The sequence below is a fragment of the Rhinopithecus roxellana genome, chromosome 14 (genome assembly GCF_007565055.1).
Source record: "Rhinopithecus roxellana isolate Shanxi Qingling chromosome 14, ASM756505v1, whole genome shotgun sequence".
Taxonomy (NCBI): domain Eukaryota; kingdom Metazoa; phylum Chordata; class Mammalia; order Primates; family Cercopithecidae; genus Rhinopithecus; species Rhinopithecus roxellana.
In genome coordinates this window covers 117,876,050-117,891,842 of record NC_044562.1, presented here as the reverse complement: position 1 = coordinate 117,891,842, position 15,793 = coordinate 117,876,050, and the positions used below count along the sequence as shown (strand labels likewise).

The window sequence follows — 15,793 nt, the reverse complement described above, 5'->3', positions numbered from 1 at the left end:
ATGAGCAAATTCTACATAAAATTACTAAAAAATTATCTAAATTTTAAAAATGTTATGCGTAAGAGTAGACATTCTCAAAATTCGATCTATACTTGCATTCAACAAGCTTCTCTTACAGTTTTAAGAACACCTGTGGACTCCAATCCTAAACTTCAGGGCTTCCCATCTGCATCCAGTAGGATGGCAGCATGTGGCAAAGGCAAAGGGATGAAGCAACCATAATGGCTTAATGTTTAAGACTGTTCTTCCTAGAAGGCAGGTAAGTCCCTGTAACTTTACAGGCACAGCAATGCTGTCTCAAGCTTCTTAATGTGTCTGAGACTCACAGGGAGCAAATGCTCTTACAAAGAGTGCACTCACTTGCGAATGACCAACATACACCTGTATGCCAGGCACTAGGTTAGATGCTGAAGCTCAAGTCAAGAACAAGAGACAGTTGGTGCCCTTAGGGAATTTACAGACCCAAGAAAAGGCAGATTATGCCTAACCATCCAAATGGTGCCAGAGATTGCTACTCTCCTGCTCCCAAGTCTTCCATCTTGCCTTAAACTGGATAAAAATGCAAGTTAGGTAACAATTCTATTGTGATTTCCAACTCCCAAACTTTTAGAATACTGAAGTATATGCTATCTCCATTACAATGAGCCATTTTTTTGTTTGGAGACAGAGTCTCGCTCTGTTGACCAGGCTGGAGTGTAGTGGCCCAATCTCTGCTCACTGCAGCCTCTCCCTCCTGGGTTCAAGCGATTCTCGTGTCTCAGCCTCCTAAGTAGCTGACTAGCAGGTGTGCACCACCACTCCAGGTTGTTTGTATTTTTAGTAGAGACAGGGTTTTGCCATATTGGCCAGACTGGTCTTGAACTCCTGACTTCAGAGGATCCACCCACCTCACCCTCCCAAAGTGCTGGGATTACAGGCCTGAGCCACTGGACCTGACCTGGCTGGTTTAGTTTTAAATTTCCTAATTTCCTATTTATTTTATCGGTTTGCCAAGGCACACTTTGCAGTTGCTATTGCAAAAACAGAACTTTTGCCTCTTACAGATTTTTCTTTAAAGCCTGGAAAATGTTCAACATGCAGCTGACTTTCCAAGATCCTCAGGCTCCACATCCACGGATTCAACCAACCATGAATCAAAAATATTCAGAAAAAAGATGGTCACATCTGTACTGAACAGCTGGACTCTTGTGATTAGTCCTTAAAGAATACAGTATAACATATTTACATACACTTACATAATATTAGGTATTATAAAATCAAGAGATGATTTAAAGCACAGGTCCCCAGCCTTTTTGGCACTAGGGACCGGTTTCGTGGAAAACAATTTTTCCACACAACAGGGAAGGGTGGGGAATGAAACTGTTCCACCTCAGATCAGGTGTTAGAGATTCTCATAAGGAGCACAAACCTAGATCCCTCACATGTACAGTTCATGAAGAATTTAATGTGGCCACTGAGCTGACAGGAGGCAGAGCTCAGGTGATAATGCGTGCTCACCGGCCACTCAACCTCCTGCTGTACAGTCTGTTTCCTAACAGGCCATGGACCGGTACCATTCCACAGCCCATGGGTTGGGGAACCCTGATTTAAAGTATATGGGAGGATGTGCATAGGTTATATGCAAATATTAGGTCATTTAATACTAGGGATTTTTTTTTAACATTCATAAGGTGGGGGTGGTCCTGAAACCAATACGCCATGGATATTGAGGGATGCCTATATATATAAGTAGAGAATCCACCAACTAGCCTCAAAAATTATCAACTCACGGTTAACCTTGTTTCTTCTCCACCCAACCAATGTACTCCTCCCATTACCTTATAACTTCCTTATAGTTAATCTTATTACAGATTAGTTACCTTTCAGTGTGTATCTTACAAAGGACTCTTAAAACATTAATCACAAGAAAATTAACACACCTTAAAAACTGGCAATCAATATCCAATGTTCTAATCTTCCTGCCATCTGCTTGTGCTTGTTGGTCCAACGATACTAGGGAAGTCCTTTGAATATATCTCCACTACCACGTAGGCTGCAAAGAGCCATCTTCAAGAAACTATAAAAGGGAGAAATTAGGTCTACGGGTTACATCTCAAACAAATCTCACTCAAATGTATGAACTGTATTGTGTCCCACCCTCCCACCCCCAAATTCATGGTAAGTCCTAACCCCAAGGCCTCAGAATGTGACCTTGGAAATAGGATCCTTGCAGATCCTGTTAGTTCAGATGAGGCCCTAATCCAACAGCCTTGCTATCCTGATAAAAGGGAAATTTGGACAAATACACAGGCACACAGGGAGAAAGTCATATGAAGATGGGAGATTGGGGAAATACCTCTACCTGCCTAAAATGGCCAGCAAACCACCCAGAAAGCTAGCTGGGGAGAGGTATGGGACAGATACTTCCACATGGTCCTTAGAAGGAACAAACCGTGCTGATACCTATCTCAGACCTCTACTATTCAAAAACTGAGACAATACATTTCTGTTAACTTATTAGGTTTGTGGTACTGTTACAGCAGCCCTAGGAAACTAATACAGAATCTTTCAACATCACTATTTACCTAATTGTTGTGGTGGGTTTTTTTTTTCCTGAAAACTATGGAACTTTTCTTCGGCTGCACCAAGTTGCTTGGTTCTGCAGAGGAAGCTAAGGTCACGTTGGGGTGAGGCATTTACTTCATCTGGTGACTAGCCTGGCAGTGTCAGCTCTGCTCTCACCCACACCATGTGGACTCCCTCTCTCCAAGCTTGCCTGCATCTACTCAGCCCTTATTTGACGAAACTTCTCTTGTAAAAAGTTCAATGAAAAACTGAACTCATTAACAACAACGAAAAAAAAAACCACCACCTCTGGATTTAGAAACCAGTGGAACCCATAAAACTATGCATAAATCAGAAAATCTCTGTGGTTAAAAAGCAGGCCATAAAAGGGGAAAAGGAAAAGCAACGGTTCATGTTTGTGGAGAAATATAATGTACCCTTTGTGGTATTTGAATTAAGCTATTCATACTCATTTCAGATCTCACTAAAACAAAACAAAAAACCAAAATGTAGCCAACAAAAACAAGAACCAGAGTTTAGTTTTCACAGTTTTATTTCAGGTAAAAGTGCATTTCTTAAAAAATGTTTCAATATCCAATTTCCATTGGCAAGTGATAACAGTTAACCCTCAATGATTCATGAAAAGTTTTATTGTGAATCAAACATAGATTCTGCCCCCCTCAAGAGTCATAAAGAACCAGAAATAGTAACTGTAAGTGTGCCTGCTTCAAACACTGTATAAAGCAGTGGTCCCCTAACCTTTTTGGCAATAAGGACAATTTCCACAGACAGAGGTGTTGGAGGAGATGGTTTCAGGATGAAACTGTTCCACCTCAGATCATCAGGTATTAGATTCTCATGAGCGCACAATCTAGATCTTGCATGTGCAGTTCACAATAGGGTTCACGCTCCTGTGAGAATCTAATGCCTCCCAGGAGTTTGGGACCGCTAGTATAAAGCATTACACAATCAAATAAAACTGACTGCACCATTATTTCCATTATTTGCAGATAACTGAGTAATGAACAAGTACTTCTGTTAGGTTTCAACTTAAATCATTTTTAAGACTTACCAAATACACTTTGTGAATGTAAAACTAAGCTCTCCTAGAGTTTACCAAATGATGGGGACAACAATATTATAGGGTTAATAAATGACTGATTTGGCGTCTATCAGTCTTTTTCTAAGTGCTATCAGTCAGGTCTATCCACAGGAGGTAGTGCAGAAAGCAACTGATAATTCACAGACCATCAAAGTCCCTTAACATCATGGTAAATACGTAACTATAGTTTGAGAGTTTAAGTAGGAAAAAGAAGTGTACTTTTAAAGTACTAGTGTTTCCTAGTTATCTGTGTAATTTGAGCAACAGTAAAACACATAAGTAAAATCAGGAGAAGCCATTTTGGAAAATACATGGGCAACAGAAATATATAAGTATTCAAGACCTCACTCTGTCAGCTAGAAGCAAATAACTAAATTGACTAACATGCCATGTATGAGCAAAACCTTCCTCCATAAAAGGGATCGACAAACTCTTTAAAAAAAGGCCAGACAGTATTTTGACTGTTGGAAGCCATACAGACTGTTATACTAGTAAACTCAGCCACCATAGCAGGAAAGCAACTAAAGACAATACATAAATGAGCACAGCTGTTCCAGTAACACTTTATTTCTGGATACTGAAATTTTAATTTAATATGTTTTCATGTTTCAAATATCCTCTTTGACTTTTTTAACCATTAAAAATGTAAAAACCAGTCTCAGCTTACAGGTAGTACAAAAAACAGGTGGCATGCTACCATTTGCCAATCTGTGCTCTGTAAAAACCTTAGAAGTTAAGACTGCCATCCTTCAGTTTCTATATTCAAAACCAATTTTGCTCTTAATTCTGTTTTCTTTAGGAAACCTCCTATTCTATAAAAATAAAAAATTCTTTGACACTTGTTATTAAATAATGTATCAAAATAATTGTTACACCATACTCTATTTTCAGTTCCATGATACTTTATTTTGAAGGTGATCTTCCTAGTTATATGTTGTTATCTGTTTAAGAAACAAAGCTGGCTTTTGTTGGAAATACTTATTAATTTACTGCTTTTGGGGGAGTAATACTGTATTTTAACATAATCCCTCAGGGTATTTATGAACATCAATTATAATACTGTGCTATGTACAGAACATCTCTCAGAGACTATAGGCTATCAGTTATTTCTGAAGTACATATGAGTATATAGGACAGGTTGTCGCTCTACTAAATGGACTATGCATTAAAATTCCAGCTCAATCTGCCTCTTCCATTCTCTTCAACTCATCACTTCTCAGTGCATCACTTTCTATCAGCATATAAGCTTCCTGTCCAGTAAATTTAGCTTTATCTACAATTATAAATTGGCACACTGTGGCCAAAAATATTCCCTCTGCTACACGTAGAGTACAAAAGTTAGTTTTTTTCTTACTTGTGACATCAACAATGGAAAACACTGTCTTCAATTTTTTGAGTAAGATGAAGGGTTATCTTTTATTCCAATGGTATTTACAGCTTACCATGTCATATTTGGTTTTAACTGTTCTTTGGAGAAAGAAAGGCTTAGTATGTAAAGAAAAACATGATTAGGACCACACTGGAAAATTTAACATTCTATTTCAGAACTGAGTAAATTCTCACAACTGTTTAGACTGCTATATTAAATATTTATAGATCTTCAAACTTCAATGACTTACATTTTAATGGCTACTTGCAAAGAGCAGTATGTAAAGCCTGGCACATAACAGACTTACTAACTGGACATCAGAAAGCACGAAACCCAATTTGTTTTACAGATCAAACTATCAATAAATTTTGATAAACAAATTTTAAAACCTATTAACTTTCGGCTACATTTTCCTTAGTGCTTTCAGGGTAGTTCTTACAGATTATTTAAATATGTGAGGAAAATCTAACACCTTAACAGAATTTCAAGAAAAGCTCACTTTTCAAGAATCAAATCAGTCAACTCTTGCAAATTTAACTTTACAATGAAACAGTAATTCTCAAACACGGAATATAACAGAAAATTAAGTGACCAGAGGCCTGCAGTATAATGACAGGGCATATCTGCTAGACTGACTTCGTCATTACAGCACTACTAAATTTAACAGCCAGATTAATATTGGGGGTAGTGTCGATTTTCCATGTTTATTAATAAAATAATGACCCATAATAGAAGGCAAGATTTATTTACAGACTAATATATTCTAATACTTAGAAATCAACTTTTATGTTAATAAAAACATAACCCACAAATACTCATGAGAAAATACTTTGTCTAATTTGCCTTATCAATAAGATTCTTTATAACATGAAATTATTAAAGTCTGCCTATTTAAAAAATAAATCGTCCATATTTTAAAAAAGCCCCTAAAGAAGCAAGATGATGCTTAACTTTCTTAAAATGTTTGAACTTTTAAGACTTCAAAACCAGTCTGTATCCCCAATTCATAAAATTGACGAACTTATAAAAGGACTTGAATCTGCTTGGGTTACCAAAACCTAATACACAGCCTGAAGCCTCTTAGGCCCATCTACCAGTGCAGTTCACAGGCATCTGTATGAATCACCTGGGACTGTGTTTTAAAAAAGACTCACGAGGCCCACTGCAGATCTACTGAATCAGAATCAGCTTGTTCATATGCACATCCAAGTTTGAGAAGCACTATGTTAAAAATCAAAACCTCACTCTAATGTTTCTATACGAAGTACAAGGTCTTTCTAATGGCTTAGGAATAAGACAGACATGGGTTGCAGTAATGAGGAAACAGTCTCCTCCCTACACCCAAGTTTTAGTCTAATAATGCCAACTAACTGCTGTTTTATAGCTCCTAGGCTGAATGACAAATTAACTTCCGGAAAAATCAATTATGAAGAATATGAGATGAAACCTAGGCCTTTCTTACTGAATTAAAGTCAAGGTTGGAAGAAAAAAATTAACTCATTTATACTTTTTTTAAAAAAGCAATTACTCTATTCTCATTCCTTTACCTTAAAAAATAAAACTTCGGGGCGGGGGGGAGGGATGGCATTGGGAGTTATACCTGATGTAAATGACGAGTTGATGGGTGCAGCACACCAACATGGCACATGTATACATACGTAACAAACCTGCACGTTGTGCACATGTAACCTAGAACTTAAAGTATAATAAAAATAAAAAATAAAACTTCACTTATATATTCATGATCCCCACCATTTCCTCTACTTTTGTTTGTTGCCTCATAACTTACTCTTCACATTTTTATGATGTTTAAATTGTAACAGAATCTTTGACTATCTTATCTTCAAGCTGTACAGAGAAAAAAAAATCCATGGGCAATGTTAGACTTAAACTTTTTTTTTTTTGGCAAGACAGAGACTCGCTCTGTCATGCAATGGCATGATCTCGGCTCACTGCAACCTCCGCCTAATAGGTTCAAGCAATTCCCATGTCTCAGCCTCCTGAGTAGCTGAGATTACAAGTATGCACAAACATGCCTAGCTGATTTTTGTATTTTTAGTAGAGACAGGATTTCGACCCATTGGCCAGGTCAGTTTTGAACTCCTGGACCCAATTGATCCACCTGCCCCGCCTTCAATCCTGCTTTTAATGTTCAGGTTTAAATCCTGTTTTTGACTATATTATCCAATAGCATTATTTAACCTGATTCATCCTTTAACTATCTGGAATTAGAGTAAAGCACCATATGATTCAACAATGGTTTTCAAACTTGTACAAGTGGCAAAGCAGTTTTAAAACGATGAGGTCACTGAAATACTGAAAATTTAAATCTACTCTAAAATTCAAAATACATTTCATACATGTAAGAATGATGGGCCAGGAGCAGTGGCTCACACCTGTAATTCCAGCACTTTAGGAGGCTAAGGCAGGTGGATCATCTTGAGGTTAGAAGTCTGAGACCAACCTGGCCGATATGGTGAAACCCCATCTTTACTAAAAATACAAAAATCCGGTTGTGGTGGCAGGCGCCTGTAATCCCAGCTACTCGGGAGGCTGAGGCAGGAGAATCGCTTGAACCCAAGAGGTGAAGGTTGCAGTGAGCCGAGATCACACCACTGCACTCCAGCCTAGGCAGCAAGGGCGGAACTCCATCTCAAAAAAAAAGAAAATGGCCGGGCGCGGAGGTTCACACCTGTAATCCCAGCACTTTGGGAAGCCAAGGTGGGCAGATCACAGGGTCAGGAGATCAAGACCACCCTGGCTAACAGTGAACCCCTCTCTACTAAAAATACAAAAAATTAGCTGGGCGTGGTGGCGGGCACCTGTAGGCCCAGCTACTCAGGAGCCTGAAGCAGGAGAATGGCGTGAACCTGGGAGGCAGAGCTTGCAGTGAGCGGAGATTGCACTCCAGCCTGGGTGACAGAGTGAGACTCTCTCAAAAAAAAAAAAAAAAAAAAAAAGATACTACACTACACTCCTGTATGCCACTAGTTTTTAATTCTTAAACATGCATAAGACAATTAAGACACCACATTTGAGTGTTCTTATCATCTGACATTTGTTTTATTAACCATTAGAAAAGATTTGAAAAAATGAATTCCTTTTTAATAGTGAGAACACAGTGGAGCTAATCATGGAATATTAATGTTTTGCTATTCGGGAATTATTAAGGGGGAAATTTGCAGGAAATTTTAAGGCAAGAATATTGCAAGTCAGTTGCCAAAAATATATGCTTATAGCCATAGCAAAATGAAGATTCAGCATGCTTGTCTTTGCTCCCAAATACTTTAAATGCAACCTTATTAAACTACAATGTTTTTAAAGTTAATGCTTGTGCTTACATAAAATCCAGTGATTTAAGTACATGATACTTACTTGGTCACATTTTCTGCTATTACTGTTCGGCTTCCCAAGCATTTCATTCAATCAGCAAGTTTAGTTCACACAAACATTAAGGCACATAGTCATGAAACGAGCTAATTTTAATTCTGAAGTGTGTTAGGAACGTAACCTGCTCCCCTATGCCCCAAACACATATACATACCTGCTTATTCATACCTGTTTGCTAAAAACTCATGTGCACCTCTTTACAGTTAAATATAATTTGGGAAATAAATGATGTAAAATGTAAATTGTAAATCATAATTATAATTCCTTCTAAAGAAATTAGTATTTTTCTCTAGTTACTTCAAGCCACAATCCTTAATTCAATGATCCCAGAATTCTTTATAAAACCATCCTTGGTATATGAATATCTTATTTAGACCCAAAAATATCTGTGGTTATGATGAATTTATGATGATGAAAAAAGACACCAACTTTTATAGGGGCTGATGAAAAAAGACACAAAGTTTTATAGAGATCCCTGAATACAGGAGAGCTAACTAGGCACAAGGATTAAACTTTCTATGACTTGCTGTAGAACGTGTGCCTTGCTAAGTAGGGATTAGTTTCTGAATAAAACGTGAAAACTGAGATCACTCACTCATTCTATTCAGAGAACAAGTGAGATATACTGTCAGTTAAAAAAGATGAAACAAATATGGGAAGTCAGGCACTAATATTAGTTGGCAAAATTTACAAAGGTTTTAATTACATACCTATTTAAAGAAAGAAAACCTAGGCAAAACAGACACATACTAAAAACAACAGTTTCAAATTTCTTCCAAGTTTGCTTTTAGATGAAGGTTTAAAAAGCACATCAACTCTAGATTTCGTACAGTCCAACTTGCTGTGAAATACTGAAACTAACTTTCCTTTAAGAAACGTAAGGAGGCACACTTTCTAGTGGCTGATACCCTCTTCCAAACCAAAAGTAGTAAGAAGGTAAGGGTAGGAATAGCAAAGTTGTTGTATAACATTTTCTTATTTCTATAATTTTACTTACACTGGATACTTTTAAAAAATAAATTCATGTTTTAACTAAGACTGTTAACTAAGTACAAAACTATTGTTGTATTTGCAGATACAGAATCCTACAAATATGTGCAGCAAGTCCATGAAGCACTTCTACCGCCCATACTGATATTTCAGTATTTAATATATACAAAATGTTTCTACTGAACAGAACCAAGGTATTCACAATAAGCTGCAGAAAAACCCATGCAGTTAACGAAGAATGGAATTTATAAATTAAACACATTGTCATCTATACATAATGTACAATCATGCATTTAAAAATCAATACTATACGTCTCATAAGGATAAATTTTCACAGTCAATTGCTGCTGCACGAATATTTGCTAATGCAAATGAATAAAATCTTAGTAAATTCTATATTAATATTTTAACCCCCAGAAGTTGAAACTTTTCTCATTTTTCTTGAAAGCTGTCCAAAGTTGACATATGCAGGAAAAGTTCCAATTCTTCTGTATTTCATTTGAGGTTTTTAACCAAAAACAAACTTCCTAAACCTCAGGCCCAACAAACATGAATTAAACAAACAAACGAAAGTATAAACACCTTTATCAGTTCAGCAAAAACTCAAAGAAAAATGTTCAATTTTACTTAAAGTATTTTACATGTTTCACCAGAATATGCACGGGTTTAAGAAAGTATGAAATAAACTGTATAGTTCTGTTACCAGTTTTGCTTTCACATCTCAGATAATTAAATTTCCTGAAAAACCACGCGTAGCAGCCAAGAAAATACATTATATGAAAAAAAAGATCTTACATAATGAACTTACAAAATTGAACTTACACAATAAGCCACTGTCCTTCAGGGTTTGAAATGTTATCAACTTTGCAAACAGTCTTTTCTTCGAAATTGTGCTATTATTTCAGAACTTGTTTCCTTAATCAAGAAATCCAGTGATGTTTAAAAAAAACCTTCAATTTTCTCTTAAAATCCTAAATAGAATTTTCATGGGATGGTGATCTCCAACGTGACTGTAGATTTTTTATTATAGAGTTTGCCATACTACTTAGTTTCTCGTGCATTTCAAATAGTTGGCTTCCTGAATAATTATGAAGATCTTCTGAATCCAGCTGAAGAGCAAGAGCACTAATCTGTGCCACAAGATTTTTGGATAATGGAGTTTCTAACGCAACAGGATCAATTATATCTAAAAGTGAAAAAAAGCACAATTAAATCTATACCAGACAAAAACTAAATTATTTACATGATCTTTTAAGTTAGTCCAAGTGCCTAGGTTTCAAATTGAGAGCAGGCTTAGGTACCTCACTCTTCATGAGGACAAATGGACAAAAAAAAAATCTACCATAGCTGCTGCTTATTATTATTATTATTATTATTATTATTATTATTATTATGAGATGGAGCCTCATTCTGTTGCCCAGGCTGGAGTGCAATGGCGTAATCTCCTGCCTCAGCCTCCCAAGTAGCTGTAATTACTGGCGTGCACTACCACACTAATTTTTGTATTTTTAGGAGGGACGGGGTTTCATCATGTTGCTGAGGGTGGTCTCGAACCCCTGACCTCAAGCGATCCACCCACCTTGGCCTCCCAAAGTGCTGGGATTACAGGCATGAGCCACCATGCCCAGCCTACCACAGTTTATTATTCTGTGACTATTCTCATAGATTATTCTGTGCTATTAAAGAAATTTTAAAATGGGCAGACTACTTCATTTATTAATATGACTAGAAGACAAAGTATATAGTTTATATCCTTGAGACCTTGATGGAGAAGTTGACAAGAAAAACAAGTAGACACATTTGATGTCCATTCGTTTCGTTTTTCATATACTTCACATTAAACATAAAATAATTGTTGAAATAATAAGGCATGGTCAAATTAGACTAAAACTGAAAACAAAATATTTCAAGAAAGTCAGCTGATCTTCTAAATAAAATTATCCCACTTTGCTAAAATATACCTGAGGCAAGTCTTTCTTCATCAGGTGCCAAAGATTTATTTTCTATTCCATTTACTGTTTTTTCAGAAATATCAAAAACTGGAATCTCTTCTAGTCCACGAGTCTTCACCTTGTTTACACAGTTGGAGCAGAAAAAAGGCAAAACAAAACCAAAAACAAAAACAAATTAAAATTTACTTTTAATAGGAGTAATAGTACAAACACTGGAAAACACATTGTATAGAACCTATGTTCTACCTCCCATCACAATTAAGAGCTAATACTGCTAAGAAAGTAGGTTCTAACTTCACAAAATACAGCATTACAAATTATTTCCTCAAAGAGAGGGTTAGAATTTAACAATATTTCATAATGTTTTTCTCAGGAAATACAGCCATGGCAGCTAAGAAAATTACATTCTATTTCCCAAGTTCAAGAATGTGGTATAAAAAAGTCTATACCAGAGACTTCCAAGCTTAAATAAAATACAGAATTTTTTTTTTTTTTTTTTAAAAGAACACAATTTTCTGGCTGGGTGCAGTGGCTCACCCCTGTAATCCCAGCACTTTGGGAGGCCGAGGTGGGGAGATCACTTGAGGTCAGGAGTTCCAGACAGCCTAGCCAACATAGTGAAACCCCATCCCTACTAAAAACACAAAAATTAGGGTGCCTGTAATTCCAGCTGCTCAGGAGGCTGAGGCAGGAGAACTGCTTGAGTCCAGGAGGTGGAAGCTGCAGTAGGCCGAGATCACGCCCCCCTGCACTCTGGCCTGGATGACAGAGTGACACTCTGTCTCTGAAAAAAAAAAAAAAATACAACTTTCTTAAGTGTTTCTAGGACTTATGGACCACTGGTTGAGAAAATACTAAGTTCAGTAAGTTAACTTTCTGAAAATAGTCAGTTCAGTAACCACATGACTCAGCAATTCCACTTCCGGGTATATCTACAAGAGAAATGAAATCATCTATCCATATAAAAACTTGTAGACACAGCAGCATTACTCGTAATAGCAAATGGTGGATACAACCCAAATGTCTGTCAACTGGATAAACAAAATGTGGTATATACATATAATGGATATTATTCAACCTCAAAATGGAAACTTTTGAGGATAAACCTTGAAAACATTATGCCAAGTGAAAGAAGCCAGTCACAAAAGATCACAAGTTGTACGACCCCACTTTTATGAAATATCTAGAATAGGCAAATCTATAGAGGAAAAGTAGGCATTGGCTGGGCAGTGGAAATGAGGAGTGATAGCTAATGGGTCAGTGTTTCTTCTTTGGGTGATGAAAAAAGACTCAAAATTAGATCATGGGGAATATTATTTAACTCTGAATATATTAAAAACTAATTGTACACATAGGGTAGGTGAATTTCACACAATGTAAACTGTATCTTAGGAAATTGGTAAAAAAAAACTAATTCTCATAGACTTTCCCAGGACCCACAGAAACTGAATAAGAAAATACTTTAGAAACTTAATCTGTGAGACAGAAAATTACTAGTAGTTTTGGTTCTCTCTTATGAGTAACCAGTTAACAAACGTTTAGAAGATCACAAGTAAGTTAATATAAAATCAAGGACCTTCAAGAATACAGCAAAAGTCTTCAGTGGCTGGCAAACCCCAGGTCTAAGAAATTCTGATTCAGAACACTGCTTATTCTATTTTTCATGTACTCAAAACTTCTGATACAGGTTGAGTATACCTACTCCAAAAATGGAATGTTTTTTTGGATGGAATGGAATCCAAAATTTGAAGCTTTTTGAGCACTGACATGATGCCCAAATGCTCTGAGTGTTTTGGATTTCCAGATTAGGGATGCTCAACTGTCAAGTAGCTGTATAATGCAAATATCCCAAAATCGAAATAAATCTGAAGTCCAAAACATTTCTGGCCCTAAGCAATTCAGATAAGGAATACTCAATCTATACTGTCAATGGATAGAGGGTCTCTGAATGGGTTTCAGTAGTCTGTGAATCCTTCTGAAATTATACACAAAATATTCTGTATAGTTTTATAGCAGACAAGAATCTTAGCTTTCATCATCATCTTGAAAAATGCCCAGTGACCCAAAATGTTCATGTGCACAATACTGACAAAAAAGAAAGGGAAGAAAAATAAGTCACAAATGTGGTAGGCATCAAAATCAAAATACTGTGACCTACAAATTTGTGTGGTTTTGGTAGATATTTGGATTTGAACATCTAGGTTTTAGCAGTAGCAGCCATGGAATCAAATACTAAATGGTGGAAATGAAAGAGACAAGGAGATGAACAGAATTCAAAGAGAAAACAATTTAAACATTTATCTGAGGTGCAATACATAAAGACAGTACAAAATAAATGAATCAATTTCCCTGTGCCATTATGAAGTGATCTTTTAACAAACTTCTGTAACTGTACTGCTACGTCATTTATTTATATACATGGTAGCTAACATCTAAGTTTTTACCTGCTGCTCATGATATATTCTGAGAGCCTTTTTTACATTGGACACTTTTGGAGAACGGATAGGAAGAGTTTTTATTTCAGATGCTGTAAGAGTACTCAAATCACCAATAGTTTTTATATTCTTAGCTCTAATGAGTTGTCCCAGGCCTCTTGCCCTAAACAAAACAGAAACAGGAAATTATAATTATACAATTTTACTTATATGCTATTTGCAAGGTTATCCAGTTGAATTTCCCTATTTAAGCTCAATCATAACTGAGTTTTGCCCACAGTGAAGACAGGCACATGTATGTGTAATTTAAAATAAAATTCGAATCTGATGTGTGTGTCTGGTATAAGCAATAGTACTGGAAACTGAATGAGCCTATTGCGTGCCTTGTGCTTTACATACATCTCTTTAATAGATAATTCTTAAGTATGCATAATCGCCTCCCCAACTTTAATCAGAAATGGACTTGGTATGTCTGACACATATTATTGAATCATTAAATTCCTCAGAGAATTTTAAGAATACTTCATCTCCTGTTGGAGATTATGCCATGACAGGGCAGCCTGATTAACAGAGAAACTACCTCAAGGCATCACAAACTACCTGAAATAATTCTTTTAATCAAGATAGAGTGAACGATCTACACGCAAGCATTTAAGTTTCCAAGACTTAAAACATCAAGGAAACAAACTTCTAATTAGAAACAAAACAAAACACCTGATCAACAGGTTTTATGTATGTGAGTCTCATGCTTCTTACACATGATGACTTAACAGCTATGTAGTTTTGGTGGTAATCTTTGTAAACTACATCCTACAAAGTAGAAATGATATCCATATTCCTCATAAGGTTTATATTTGGATTATACAAGATAATGGATATAAGGGTTCAATGCAGCACCTGAAATATTATGCATACATCTTACTATATTAAGATAAATGTTTCTCATATTGCCTTATTTGGCCTACCTTCTCAATTGTATTTTTTTTATTTCAAAAATAAAATGTGAGAGGAGTACATGCCAATCAATTCTAAACGTGCAAACCAAGCATTCAAACAGTCCTCTTAAATAAAGTGGCATCTTGGAATATAACCAAGAAGCCTAAATAACCACTTACCACATGTTTGATGTAATTTGAGGTAAAATGATGTCAACTGGTGCCACACAGTTCACCAAAGCTGGGTAAACACTTTCTGTTGGGCATGGTATGGACTCTTTGGCCATTTCTGAAATCTTAGAATAAATTTCAGAAGCTGTTACACAGAGGTCAACTGACTGAACATGAAAATATAAAGTGACATGAAAACTAAAGCACTTCTTACTAAACACTTCTTTGAGCTCTTAAATTTAGGGCTACGTGATCCTGGGGACAGAAATCCTTTGGCTGAAGTGGTATTATGCTAGATAGAAGAAAGGAGAGAAAAAAACACTCAGAACCCTAGATGACTATAATTTTACAATTTTTACAACTTAGACTGCAATCATGTCTTTAAAATTTCAAAAAACATAAAAAGAGTAATCTACTACCTATCAATTACTTGCGGGATCATTACTGCCTCTTACCACCTCTTCTCTTCCTTTCTACTTACCGTGTAGTAAACAAAATAATATATTTTAAACCAAGGAAGAAGTTTTCCAAATATGTAGTTCATTCTATGACACATCATGCACATGTAATTCTGTGTCTGTATACGTATACGTACATTTTAAAGCCTATAGCTTACCTTAGATTGTGTAGTAGGAGAAGTTTTAACACTTTTTCCTATAGGAGAACTATTTGAAGAATGGGACCTAACAATAGAGCATCGTCTATCAATGTCATCCGCCAATCCTGCTTGGTATATTGGATCTGCAAAGGAGACACGGCGAACCTGAAAACACAGGTCAGGATTTTACTTAACAAAATTAAAGTTTTTAAAAAATTACACCATACATTTTCATTATGAGGTTACCCAAAAATAGAATGTGGGTTCAGAAAAAAGTCAGCTGCACAGTTCCTAGCAACTGCCTTCA

General features: G+C 36.3%; 1 protein-coding gene across 8 annotated transcripts in view; it reads right to left on the bottom strand.

Annotated features, from left to right (window-relative positions):
- Positions 1-15,793, bottom strand: part of RIF1 (replication timing regulatory factor 1) — a 128,341-nt gene that overhangs the window by 56,089 nt on the left and 56,459 nt on the right. For 3 of the 8 annotated variants that reach the window (XM_030916038.1, XM_010382506.2, XM_030916037.1), the window contains 6 exons: positions 15,505-15,651; positions 15,103-15,180; positions 14,898-15,013; positions 13,792-13,945; positions 11,357-11,465; positions 9,538-10,581 (listed from right to left, as the gene is read on the bottom strand). In XM_030916038.1, the coding sequence (XP_030771898.1) occupies positions 10,367-10,581; positions 11,357-11,465; positions 13,792-13,945; positions 14,898-15,013; positions 15,103-15,180; positions 15,505-15,651 (819 nt within the window). In that variant the 3' untranslated portion in view covers positions 9,538-10,366. Of the gene's footprint in view, positions 1-1,919; positions 2,057-8,054; positions 10,582-11,356; positions 11,466-13,791; positions 13,946-14,897; positions 15,014-15,102; positions 15,181-15,504; positions 15,652-15,793 lie in introns of those variants that run through there. The other 5 variants (XR_004053086.1, XR_004053085.1, XM_030916039.1 and 2 more) reach the window with 3 other exon arrangements.